Source organism: Tinamus guttatus, unplaced genomic scaffold, assembly GCF_059628265.1.
Source record: "Tinamus guttatus ecotype Peru unplaced genomic scaffold, ASM5962826v1 Tinamus_guttatus_pri_ptg000150l, whole genome shotgun sequence".
NCBI lineage: Eukaryota > Metazoa > Chordata > Aves > Tinamiformes > Tinamidae > Tinamus > Tinamus guttatus.
The window spans coordinates 8,005,898-8,019,260 of record NW_028288684.1 but is presented as its reverse complement, the minus strand read 5'-3'; the positions used below and the strand labels follow the sequence as shown (position 1 = coordinate 8,019,260).

Here is a 13,363-nt window from a genome sequence, read left to right as displayed (position 1 = left end):
AAGAAGTAGAGGTAGGTTGATGTTTTGAGTGGCACTTTAATTTTTTAAAATCCTTTAAAATAAATAGGATTAGGTGGAATTTTGAAGTCCTCTGGTCTGCTTCTTTGCTTCAAATGCAGGGAATAAAGTTTGAGCTATTCCTAAAGGAAGTTTTTTCAGTCCTAAACATTGTTAGGAAGGAAAAATTTCACAATTTCCGTGAAATTATATTCTCAGTTCATTTTGGGTTTTTGTTTGTTTTTCTCCAACATGCAGCACGAAACTTGTTAGCTTCAGTTTAGGGCCACTATTTTTTATCTTATTCTCATTGGAAAAGTGTAATGAGTTTTGCAGGAATATTTGAATATTAAAAGATTCTTATCTTTGTTTCTGCTTTCTTGTCTGAGGAAATGTTTTCAGATGTCAACCTGCTGCAGTAAAACTCTGCAAATATTTGCATGTTTTAAGCTTTGTTATATTCTTGATTTGTATACACTTTCCCTACTGAAAGTTAAAACCATGCATACTTCTTTACAAGTTCTAGGTCATGAAGAGTAGGACACATGAGGGAATGTAGAAGGTTTTGAGAGGAAAGACTTGGAAGTGAGGGAGTGTATGTACTGGGGGGGTGAGGGGTGCATGTAATACCTGGCTGCCTGTTGCTGTCCTTAAAGACAGAAGTGAAACAAGAAAATTAATCCAGGCTTTAAAGTTCTTGATTAAAATGTAATATATGGTACTTTAGTACAGGGGATCAGAATGGTTATCTCTTTTTTTTCTTAATATTTAATGTTTACATGGTTAAGTCTATTCCATAAAGTTGACGTAGAGTTAGTACTGTTCTTTCTCTGGAAAAGACAGTTCATTTTTAAATTCATGTTCAGAAGTCAAAAGGTTTATTAACCACATCTAAATTGTGGATTCCAGGAATGGTTCCTGAGTGCAACTGTGCACCCGTCTGTGTTGTACCTGTAGAACCTGCCAAGACCCAACTCAGGGCCACATTGTCATCTCCTCTTTCCCCTTCCATGTCCTGCCCCTGGTGGGACAAAGCCAGTGGATCCTGGCTGCGTGGAAAGGAGGGAGCAGAGTTGTTTTAAGAGAAGCTAAAGTTATTTCGATAATGCTTAAGTCTGCACTCAACTTTTCTCCTAAATTTGCACTTTTTGCCCTGAACGCAGCTTTCTTGTATCAGTGGTGGCCACACTTTGGTGCATTGGAGGCCTTGCCTTCCCTGAGCAGTCTGTTAACACCATGGAAGATAAAATGAGGGTGGCTAATCTGCCTACATTATTACCATTGATGGTACTAAAGTGAAAGGTTTTAAGGAAAATTAAAGCTTAGTGAGCTAAGAACTGTAAGTGCACAAGGCCAGCACTGACCTAGAGCTTTTTTTCTGGTAAGACTTAGTTGTCTTAACCAAGGAAGTGCTTTCCTCCAAGCTAACCTTTCAGCCTTCTTGAATAGATAGTTACTTCTTCCTTCACTGGCTGAGTACAGAGTGAGTCAAAGCATTATGAAGATACTAGTTTGCTTTGTTCTGTTTGAATTGACTCAGTGGGATTGAAGTGGTGATGGGACGTGATACTGAAATCTGTACAGCACTTAATTTTTTTATTGTTTAATATGATCTTAGCCACGATTAAAATTTATATCAGTATATTGCTTTGTCAAAATTGGATCCTACTTGTGATACTAAATTTGCTCAATCTTAGGACCAATTGCAATTTTTTAAAAATTGCAGGATGTTGTTTTGTTGGAAGTCTTGCAGACCTAACTCAGCTCTTGGTAGTAGGTCCTATCCATTAAACTGAAATGCCATGCTCTACAGAGCAAACATAGTAAGTTGAAAAACATCCGAATATTAGTTTTAAGGAATTTGTCTCATATCTGTGAAAGCCAAAAGTGCCAATTTTTGCTAGTACTTTTGGCATTGGAGAATCTTTATTAGTTTTTTTTGCTCTTGAAAATAACGTGTCTTTACTTACAAGGATTATAAATAGCAATGATGCCTTCAGAACATCCTGGTACAAAATCAACAAATAACACATTGTTAACCTAAGGTATGAGATGCTGTTTTATATAACCTGAGGTGTTCTAGCATAAGTGTGCGTGTGTTTTGTTTTTTAACTGGCTCCATAAAAATCCGTACATTTGAAGACAAATTTGGAGGACTGCAGTGTCTTTGTTTTGTTTTAAGGTCTTCCACTAACAGTGCCTCCTCCTGAAGCAGGGAACCTGTGCACTCCTTTCAGCTGAAAAGGAACTGAATATATTCTTTTTTTAAAAAAAAATAAAATGTTGTATGACTTGCTCCTATAGGGTTATTCTTTTTGTTGATTAACAATCTTGTTTTTCTTTTTAAAGAGCTGCTAGGTAGATGTCAGTATTTAAACTGGATGTAAACAAGTCTAGTTTTAGGTTTATGTGAAAATTTGTATTTAGAACATCTGATACATATTTAATTGGAAAAAAATAGCTCGGACTTCCGAACTGTTTCTTGCCAAGCAGAGCCTGAAAGCGAACAACTTTAGTTACCCTTAAAATTTAGTTTAACACTAGTTGGAGTATACAGGTGTCATTCAGCTTGGATCACGTAAGAATACTGTGTTCCTTGCAAAAATGTGGCTATTCAATATACAGTGCCTTTCACTTGATTCAAAGTGATTTTTTTTTCCATTTAAAGACTCAAAATCTGAACTGATTTTAAAAGCTTAAAATATTTGCACTTTGAAACATCAGACAAAATGAGTTACAAGAAACTTTGTAGGTATCTTAACATGAAAATACTCCTAAGTGTGATAATGGATTGTGGAAGAAAAGGACTGGAATCATTTGAGCTTTGTAATATTTGATTACATGATTGCTCACAGACGTAGTACATATGTATCTGATAGTCAGATAGAGAAGGCCATCTTAAGGGGAGATGGGAATGTCTGTGGATTAAGAGTTTGGCACTGTCTTTTATTTCTAATTAAAGTTCTTAACTAGTGCACTGAGAACTGTGCTTGAAAAAGAAACAGAAAATTGTACTGTGAAAACTGTTTAAATATTTTAATAAATTATTTATCAGAATGAATTATTTTAAAGTCTGTTAGCGATGGGCTAGCAAGCTGATAATTTATCCCTCAAGACAAAAAGAAACTAAGGCTGTAAATTTTATCTTGGCAGACTGAAGATGTTTTTTTGGCAGCCCTGCATCTAATAAGTACGCAGGGGGAAACTATCAATTTTCTTTAAATGACGGGACAAACTTCTGAATCTGAAACTTTGAATGTATCTAACTCATTAAGGTACACGGAACTGTGCCTTTTGTAAATGTTATTTAAGCAGGTGGTTTGACTAGTATACCTTCTTGAATGGTGTAATGTAGCAAAGCTTAACAGAACTAAGTTATCACTTGTGTGGAAAAGAATTGAACTGTCATGTTACTGTGTAATTGACTTGCTTTAAAGTGAACAATAAATTTAATAAAATAAAGTCATTGTCTTGTTTTTTATCTATTCAATATTCAGTTTAAATTTAAAGCAATATATGTGAAGATTCCAATTTATTAAATTAATTTTTGGTAACAGTCTTAAATTAGTGTTCATTCGTAAGTTTTTAATTTGAAGGTTATTTTTTCTCTGCTTTTATTAATACAGGTGGCAAAATACTGTTACCTATAGTTCTGTTAAGATTTTGAGTAAAGATTAATACACGAAAGTTTTTAAGATGAGACCAGTTAAGTTCTTAATACAATGTAATGCTGTTACGTGCCGAATTTGGGCTGCCTTCACCTTATTGCGGTCAGTGTTTTCTTAGCTCTTGCCAGGTGGATGCAGAGGTAGGCAATCTGAGAGATTTTGAGGAGGTAAAGTATGGGGTATGTTGAAAGCGATGATGTTCACGTGATCGAGTAGTTGATTAAATAAAGGCTCTTTTTCTTACTATGAAAGAGTAAGGCAAGTTTGTTCTCATTTTTTTTATACCAGGGCCACAGCCATCTCTGGGAGTTAGTTTTGGAGCGCCATTCGGCTCAGGTATTGGCACTGGCTTGCAATCAAGTGGCTTAGGTCCCTCGAGCCTTGGAGGTACACTTTAACTTTTCTCATGTTTCATTGAATTATTCTACCGCACATCTGAATCTCTTGCAAACCTTAAAACTTCCTTAAGAGAATGATCTGTTTCAGTGGTAGGCCTGCAGTTTGACAATATGTATTTTACAGATTTCTTCATGCCTCGCAGAGGGAGTTAATAACTTTCACAGCCTTATGCTTGGGATGAACGGGATGAAATAGTCACATAACACTTTTTCCCTAGCTTTTGGAAAACTCCTAAGTCCTTTTCTTTGTAACTAGAACCTGAATTCATTTGTTTACGTATTTGGAAGTTAGGCACCTGAGACACAGGAAATGCAGTAGGTAACCTATATACCTGTATGTACAACTACTAATTATGGGAACCTATTTCTGCTTCTGCATTGAGATAAGACAGCATGCTAAGAAACAGCTATGGTCCCAGGGTCCTGCTTGCTGAAACCTGTTTGATCCAGCTGTCACCTCAGCGTGGAGGTGGGGAAAAAAGGAAACTTTTTCTCAAGCTGTAGAGCAGTGCAACATCTGAAAGGAAAAGCAAATTATCATCATCAAAACGTGAATTTAGAGTGCAGTGAGAGGAGGTGTATTCCAAAAATGTGTGTGATCATAGAAAAGTAGGTAGTGATCTTCAATATAAATAAGACTCAGGCAGAACTCTTCCTTTGAATGCAGCGTTAAGTGCAAGTCAAGGTGTTTGTGTTCTCTGAATCTTTTATGAGATCTGCAAAGGAAATTACTACATTGGTTGAGCACAACCATAGTGCCTTGTGCTCACCTTTCTTGTCATTCCCTGTCCACTCTGTAGCCCCACTTCTCATCCTTCCATTTTGTTTCTTCAGGAGCAATATCTAGGAATTGCTGTCAAAGTATTTAAAGTAATTAAACATCACTATCTTTTAGAACAACTTAACTCCTGTAGTATACAGTGCTTAAAGATCAGTTTTTCCTTGACACAATCATCCTGAAATTATTCTTAAGTCTAGTAATGGACTTTGTGAACTGTTCAAAGAGAGGAAAGTCTGTTTTCATCTAAAACAAAAAATATTTATTCCTAAATTATCAGATTGCTCCTCCTATGTTTTGGATACCTTAAACATATTTTCAGTGAAGACACTAGAGGTTGTCTGTATATGTTTGCATATCTTGCCTACACAAATTCAAGAATACTTTCTTTTAAACTGTGTCTTAGAGGTCTAACCCCTATTCTTTCTTTACTAATTCTCTGTTTAGGAAGGTACTTTGCTTGCACTTCTATATTTGTAACATTCTGGTCTCTTGACAAACTGAGAAGACTGCCTGAAGGAAGGAAGGAAGCAGTAGAATATAGAAGTAGTGGAATACAGTGATATACACAAAATATCCTGGAATGGTGGTGTTGGAAATGGAGGAGGAGAGTGTATACTTCAGGCATTTAGAAATATATATTTATGGGAGGGAAGGGGCAACCTATTTACAGGTTTTAATATATACTCTCAATGTTGCACTTTAATTGGGAAACTTGCCCTTTATTCCTAATACATCTTTTGTGAATTGTCATTAATAGACTTCTGCACTTAAGTGTTTAAGATGTGTAGCATATAGTTCCTGTACTTCATGAAGTACTTGCTGACAGATACTTGCATGCCTGTTAATAGTTCATTTCAAGTTGAGACCAAAAAGTGGCACTTAAATAGTTTTGCATTCAACTAATACCTGCTATTTTACATATTTAGAATTCTCATCGGTTTCAAAAATAGACCACTATGAAATGCTCATTCAGATTGTATAGTCAAATATTACTAATTTTAACATGTAAACCAATTCTTTAAAAGAAAGGTAAATGCTTCAGTTCAATTTTTTTTTTCTTGTTCTGGTTAATTCTGCTCCCATTGAAAGTTTTCCTCAAATATAAAGACTGTTCTCACTTTGATAACTACCTGTTGAAACAGCCAAAATTACAGAATATATTTCTTACCTTTCCTTTGGTCTGGCTTTTATCTCAGGCTGCAAATATGAACTCAATTCTGGGTATTCTTTTTGTTTTGTTTCTTTGGGTTTTTTTTAAGTCACTTCATGTTAATAGAGCTTGAATTATTTATCTTGACCAACGTGTATTTTGTAATTATAACTATCTCAACTACAAAACAAACAGGCTTGGTTTTATTTCAGCAATACAATTATGGCAGCCCAATTTTGATAGTCTTTTTCCATTCAACAACATGAAATTCTATTTCCAAACCTATTTCCTGGTCTCCTAAATAGGATGAAACTGATCCCAAATAAAATAAAGCCAAACTTAAATTCAAATAGTTTATTCTGCTTTAAAGGCATAAAAATTTTCTATACTTGTAGATGAAGATTGTGGCTTTCTGTAATAAGATGCATAATTCTTGTCTGATTTTTTTTTTTTTTGTAAGTGTTAGGCCTATATAGTATATTATTTAAACTGCTAATTTAACACCTCAATAGCAATGTCATAACCTTTGATACTTCACCTCTGATCATATGTAGCATTTTGTTTTATTCAGTTTTGGGTTTTTAAGACTTTCAAATGCTTTCCTGCTTGCAGTTCACTCTGTTTTCTTAAGGAAAGCAGTGCTCCGTTGAGAATAAGATGTTCCTGAGGCATTAACCTTTGGAGTTTTTTGTTTACCAAATAATACTTAGAATTATGCTTAGTCTTTAATTGCAGTGTCTTTTCTTGTTGTTGTTTGTTGTATGTCCTTGCTGTTATTCCACTAGGGTTTGGAAGCAGCTCTGCCTTTGGAAGCAGTGCCACAGGCGCGTCGTCCTTCGGATTTGGAAGTACAAGTAAACCCTCGGGAAGTCTCAGTGCAGGTGGGTTGTTTTTTTTTACCCAGAGTCCCAAGTTTAAGTTAAAGTGCTATATGCAAACTACTAAGTGCAGTCTGAGAGCTGCTGAAACAGGTGTGCTTGCAGTTCCCTGTGTGTTCAAGTATTGAAGAGTTTGTGTGCTAAATACGGATTTCAGAGAAGATTTAGAGTTTTTTAAGCATCCAATGAGCACTAATATTTTTTCACTTGATGGTATCAATCTAACTAGAAAGGAGAATAGAGGATTTTAATTGGGTAGTTTGAGGCACACAAATGCAGTCATTTAAATGCATAAGAAATATTGTTACAGACACCTTGAAATTTGAGGCATACCAGTGACTTGATGTCTTCTATTCAAAAGTAAAGGAAAAATTACTTTTTAGAGGTTTTGCAACTTTTCTTAAAACTGTTTGTTTGCTTATTCTTTATATTCTCAATAGGAAGTTGTAAGTATTTTTTTTGTATATATACTCATAACTTATATGTATGTGCTAAGTATTTTGAAAATATTTTCGTTGCAGTGGAACTACCGATCTCTCTAGTCATTTGACTTATTTTGTACTAGTTAGTTGTTGGTGAGAAGATAAAAAAAAAATAGATGTAGCTGCATCTTAATGCAGCTCTGACATCTCAGTCACTGCTGTAGATTCCCTGTTTTCTTTTTCACTGGAAGTTGCTTGGATCTGGGGGTGTTTGTGGCACCGTGGGGCTTTTTATTTCTTTGCTTCTTAGCATGTATTTCCCTGTGGTGTTTGTTCAATGGCAGATTAGAGAACTCAGTCTTCTGGGATGGGCATTTGATAACATGCCTCTCTTTTAAAAGAAAATCCCTTCTTGTTTGTTTCATTGGGACTGTTTCATTTACCAGGTAGCGTTATGACCATAGTAAGTAGCTCGTATTTATTATGTGAGTTCCCGCTACGTTATATTGGACCAGTGTTTTATTTGCATTTTTCTTGGTTAAGCCTTACTATCAAGTAAGGCTTAAAGTATCTTAAATTTTATTTAATAAAGTGAAAATACCTTGCTAAGTTAACTAAATATTTGTGAAGGCATAGCATCCTATACATTCTTGGTAAAATTTCTGATTTTGCTGTGTACACATTGAAGGCATCAACCTTTTGCTTAGTTTTTGATGTCAGAATCAAGTAAAAACACTATTTACATTTCTATCTTGTAACTTTTTCTCCTGAGTCATGAGACTTCCTGAAGGACAAGACAGCAGGTTTAGGTTTATTCTTCCAAAACCTTACATGGGCTTCTGAGTTAAAGAGGAAATGGAGAAATAGCTACATCTGCTTCATGCTCTGTTTCTTAGGATGAGAGACAAGCTGGGTTCCAGTGAAAACCGTCACCAGGAGCTTTTATTCTATATCAGCACATTTATTACAAGGGTGGCAAGTTCCCCAACTGGCAACTGCGTGTTGAGGAGCTGCAGTTATTGTAAAGCAAATAAATAGGGGGTTCTGCTGAGACCAGGGTAAACTTTCTGCAATCAGTCACTTAGCCCTAATCCAGATATTTTGAAGAGGTTCACCTAGTTCTTTGAAATAATGGTTCTCTATCTAGAACTTTGGTTGTATGTGAGGAAATAGAGACATTGGGCAGCTTTAGTGTGAGCAGCTTCAGAAACCTGAGGCGCCCGGTCGAGCTCCTGTTTCTGTGCTTTAAAGATGCTGTAGAGCATTGGCTAAAGTTCTGTTTCAACTGTTGGGTTATTCTACTTGAAAGTTGTTCAAGCTATATATGTATTAAGGATAAGGTGGTGCATATTAAGAATATACTCTTTTTTGGCTTTCTAACAAGTCTTTTTCTTAATATTTTCATTACTTGCAGATTTTCCACGTGCAACTACTATGAAATTATTTGTTAATATTTTAACCTGTAAATGTTATGTTTGTGTGTGGTGTCTTATTTCTTCCTTTGGAGAACAAAATGAAGGCTTTTATGAACTACTTATTAACTAGTGTTTGATGAATTTCTAGCATTCTCTAGTAATTTCAACTGTTATATCGTGGGGTTATATATAACCAATTAAGAAAAAAGAAAAGACAGGTAAAGTGAGTTGATGTGAAAGTTGCTGAAACCTGCAGATGAATTTTATTCACCCGATCGTGATGTAGTTGCCCCAGATCATTGGGGTAGACCCTGTTAATGCTGAATGTCCAAGTTGCCTTAACAAGTCCAAGTGCATTAGCCCTGTGGGTCCATCCGAGTACAGAATAGCACGGGTGCTGCTAGTAACGTAGCCCACGCTCACAGCCCCGAGAAGAACACGCTTGCAGTCGTGATGTAACTTCTGTTTTAAAATATTTCTTCCCTCCCTCATAAGGCTTTGGCAGCTCGACTACATCTGGGTTTAACTTCAGCAACCCGGGCATCACGGCGTCGGCCGGCCTCACGTTCGGGGTGTCCAACCCGGCCTCCGCCGGCTTCGGCACGGGAGGGCAACTGCTGCAGCTGAAGAAACCCCCGGCGGGAAACAAGAGAGGGAAAAGATAGGCACCCTGCTAGGGAGAGAGGAGGGCAGCAGCTTTGGTCACCTGTAAAGTCTATTTTTCTAGATTTGATGCATTAATTAAATTGCATCCTGTGAGATTTATAAAAAAAAATTTTGCTACTTTTCCGTAGTCTGAAATGTAATCATATTGAACAGCTATTTTCCTGTGAATAGATACCCATTTATGTATTTTTATTTTTGGCCCTAGTTTTAGAAATGTTCTATACTGCATTATTGAAGAATCTTGTAAAACCATTTATTTAACCTAATGCTAGTAGCAGAATATTTTTTGTTAATAAGCTTTATACCATATGAATATATGCATATTTGTTTTTTGTACAGATAAAATATATTCTAGTACAAATACTAGAGTTCATATCTTCTGTTCTTGGATATGGCCTTTAAATCTACTTCAGGGTGTTTTTGTGTATATGGATGTAAATATATACAGTACAGTGCACACATCTGTGTGTGTGTATGTATGTGTATATATATAATGTATAAAATAAAACCACGTGCAAACCTGGCCCCATAGACAGGTCTCCTCTTTGTGTGCTCACTCTCTCCACGTTGTTCTGTGCTCCCACACCTTGCTGTCCCTGGGAGTCTCAGTAATGGGGCCCAGCCTGTGTTATCACCACACCTTGTGTTTTGTTTAAAACCAAGTTAATCTTTACTGTCATTACCTTTGGCAAGTAGTGCTTAGTAGCTCCCCCTCCATTTTTTAACCCGCCTTACTCCTGATTTTTTTTCTTACCCATACAGCGGCCGAACACTGACATTTCCCAGGTAATATTCCTGAACTGGGTGGTTTTGTTTCTCTTTATCCTGTGCTGCACAGCAGTGTGTCGCTGCGTTTCATTTGCAGGCTCAGGAGTCCCCAAGATCTGTGTGCGAACAGAGGGCTGCAGCCTTGATGCACCTCCCTGTGCATGTGGAGGGGACGGGCACTGCTGCCTAGTGAAAACCTTAGTTTAACCATCGCAAGAGCTGGTTCATGTAGCTTCTAGTCAGCGCTAATAGCGTTGACTTAAAAGCTGTTGCATATCAGTCCCCAGTATGAGGCATAACACAGTAAGTTGCTGCTAAAGAATAGAGGAAAACGATGTAGTGTGAAGGTTAAGCTATTTTGACAGGAGAGCGTGGATATTGCAGGGTACATTTGGGCTTGTTTTGCTGCATTTTCCATGCAGAGTACATTGGAGAGCTGGAAAACATCTGGCGGAGAGGCTGCCTTGCATGGAATAAATAATGTATCAATTGAGTCTTTGCCAATAAAGATAGCAGTTATAATGTGAACGTGGAAGTTTGGAGCCGAGTGTTGGTTGTATGTAGATGATGTTTTGTGTATAACATGCATCAAATGAATAGTCGCAATTATTTCCACAAAAGCACCTTTTTTTCTAAAAAGTGCTATAGTGCATAATACTTTTTTATAGTACCATGTCAGTTGCTTTCTGTTGTTAGTGTTACTGCCATTTTATGTAGTAGAACATATATGTTTGCATTCAGCAGTGACTGGCCTGTGGCAAATTCTCTGTTTTGTTACTTAATCAGGTAAAAAGTAAGGGAAACAGAGCATGGAATTGTTCACTTTCGTACACTTGTATGGTATTGCATCTTTGTGAACATTCTGTTAGGAAGGAATATACTCTGTAGGGAGTTTTATGATTGAGAAAAACAAAATTCACGGTTTATTCTCATTTCAACCTTTTTGTCTTTTAAATTGTATTGGGCTGCAGTCAAGACCCTACTGTTTGTATTTCTTTGTTAATGCTTTTTTAGGAGTTAATATGTTAAACCACTGGACTTCCTTGTAATGTATTAATTTGTGAAATTCTAAACGTGTACTGTTTTTCCACATGTGCAACTTATCATTGTGTAAACAATAAAACATTAATGCTGTGATCCTTGTAATACACGTTTGCCTCTGAAAGATCATTTCCTCCCGCTGTAACTCTCCTGTGTTATGGCCCTCTCAAATGAAGCCACTGCAAAAACATACTGGGTGAAGTGCTTAAAAAAAATAAAAGTCCATATTAAATAGTATAAAATTCTCTTGCTGAAATTAAGGCTTTGATCTAATTTCTGGTCATTACACTGTACACTGTGGGATGGTGCTGTAATGTAACAGCAGTAAATTTGGCTTTCGTCCTTCTTGTGAATGTTGTGCTTCAGAAATTTAATTTCACATCTTCTTTGCATTGAGGCAACAATTATCTTCTTAAATAGCCTGAGTGCAAAGTGTCATGTAGCAAAACAGTCCCATGCTTAGATGTACAAACTGAAGTATTAAAAATAGGTTTTGAAATAACTTGTCTTCCTATTTTTTCCATATTACTACTAATAATATCAATTTGGAGAAGTATCATTGATACCTTTTTTCCAAATTAAAGCATTTAGTATAATTAAAATGCAAAATGCAGATACCCTTAAGAAGCAACTTGGCTTTCCACAAGATGTTAATATTAGCCAAAAAGAAACTAACTTCTATTTAAATACCATCAAATGGAAATCAGCTCCAGATTATTTGTCCTACCCCTTTATTTTTTTTCCCGCTTTAGCAGGTAAGTGCACCAGAGGAAGATTGAAATCAGTTTGTAACGAAGTGTGTAGATGGGTGCGCTTCAGTGTTTCTCATTAGTTAAGACCTTAGTGTGTTTAGTTCAGAGGAGGTTGTAGCAAGGGGCAGCTGGGCAGGGGTTTCTGCATCTTCCTCACCACAGGGGCACGACTGGGCTGGGATTTCAAAGCCGCCTGCCTCTCTGCATTATGGTGGTGTTTTGAACCCTAATTGCTCTTTTGCTTATGAAAATAAAGTTGCAGAATACAGTGGAGGAATACTGTTTGCTTTTGTCAACAGTAGTAATTCTTTTTGTTTGTGTTTTTTCTTCTCATGGATTAATGGTAGAAATAATCCAGCATCAGTCATCTTGCTCTTGCCTGTTTATAGGTTCTAGCATCTGTGCAGACTCAGAAGGTAGGAAATGAACCACTATTAGGTTTTCAGCAAGGAATTAGGAGCAACTGTTTGTATAGAAAAACCTTCCTACCGCAGTGTGTAAATCCACTATGTGCTATGTAAGATCGTTTTTCTGAAAATTTTTATTTGCGGTTTTAAGAGCAAAGAACTGTTGAAGCACAAGAGCAGGCAGTAAAAACCTACCCGGCTTTTAGCCTAGCTGCTCTGTAGCTGCTTCCTTTCCCCCTTCTCACAAAGTCCATCTTTGCACCCCTGGCTGATGTCTCTGGGCATGGGTGGGTGGTTACAGGTATCACCCTAGCAGATTTGTACAGCTCGGCATAAAAATCATCATCAGCTGGGGAGAGCGCAGGGGATGTGAGCGCCGGGCTTCCTGCTGCCCATGGGACCACGGCTTGTTCCACGTTGGGATCGCTTCTGGACTCGGTGTGGGCTGGTTGCAGGGTGTCCTCCCAGAGCAACTGAGCTTGTAAGGTAAACTCCAATTTGGTGCTGGGACTGTTGTGTTCAGTAGGTATAAACAGATGATTATAGCAAGTGGATGCTCATTTTCTAGGTGAATGGCTGTTTTGTTTTTTTTTTTCCCCTCCTTCTACAGAAAAAGACATTCTTCTGGTTATGGAGTTAATTTGTAATTTAAAAAAAAGTTATAACCTAAGTTCAGATGACTTCCCTGGGATTTCCTATAGCTTTGCAGTAGAAGGCTGCTTTCACCAGGTGGCAGGAGGCCACTGGTTTTAGATCCTGGGAAGCCGGGGAAGGCCTTGCTGTCATGCAGGGTGTCACCTTTCATGTCCAGGTCACTCGTCTTTCTTGCACCTTTTTATAAGGTAGTAATGTTTTAAATAATTGAAACAATTTAGAATAATTATTCTAATATTGATATATTCTGTTGCCATGAGCTTATTACTTCTTTTTTTCTTTTTCACTTATCCTTAGGAACTTAATCATACCTGTCACTGCAGCTGTGAACAGCACCACAAACAGAAGTGAAGGTGCTGGGAATAG

The 13,363-nt window shown here is 37.1% G+C and overlaps 1 protein-coding gene across 2 annotated transcripts in view; it reads left to right on the top strand.

The window, feature by feature from the left end:
* The window catches only part of NUP58 (nucleoporin 58), a 29,225-nt gene extending 19,326 nt beyond the window's left edge, over positions 1-9,899 (top strand). For both annotated transcript variants that reach the window (XM_088522255.1, XM_088522253.1), the window contains exons 14-16: positions 3,954-4,052; positions 6,780-6,875; positions 9,205-9,899. In XM_088522255.1, coding sequence (XP_088378381.1) covers positions 3,954-4,052; positions 6,780-6,875; positions 9,205-9,374 — 365 coding nt within the window. In that variant the 3' untranslated portion in view covers positions 9,375-9,899. The remainder of the gene's footprint in view (positions 1-3,953; positions 4,053-6,779; positions 6,876-9,204) is intronic.
* Positions 9,900-13,363: the final 3,464 nt, after the last annotated feature.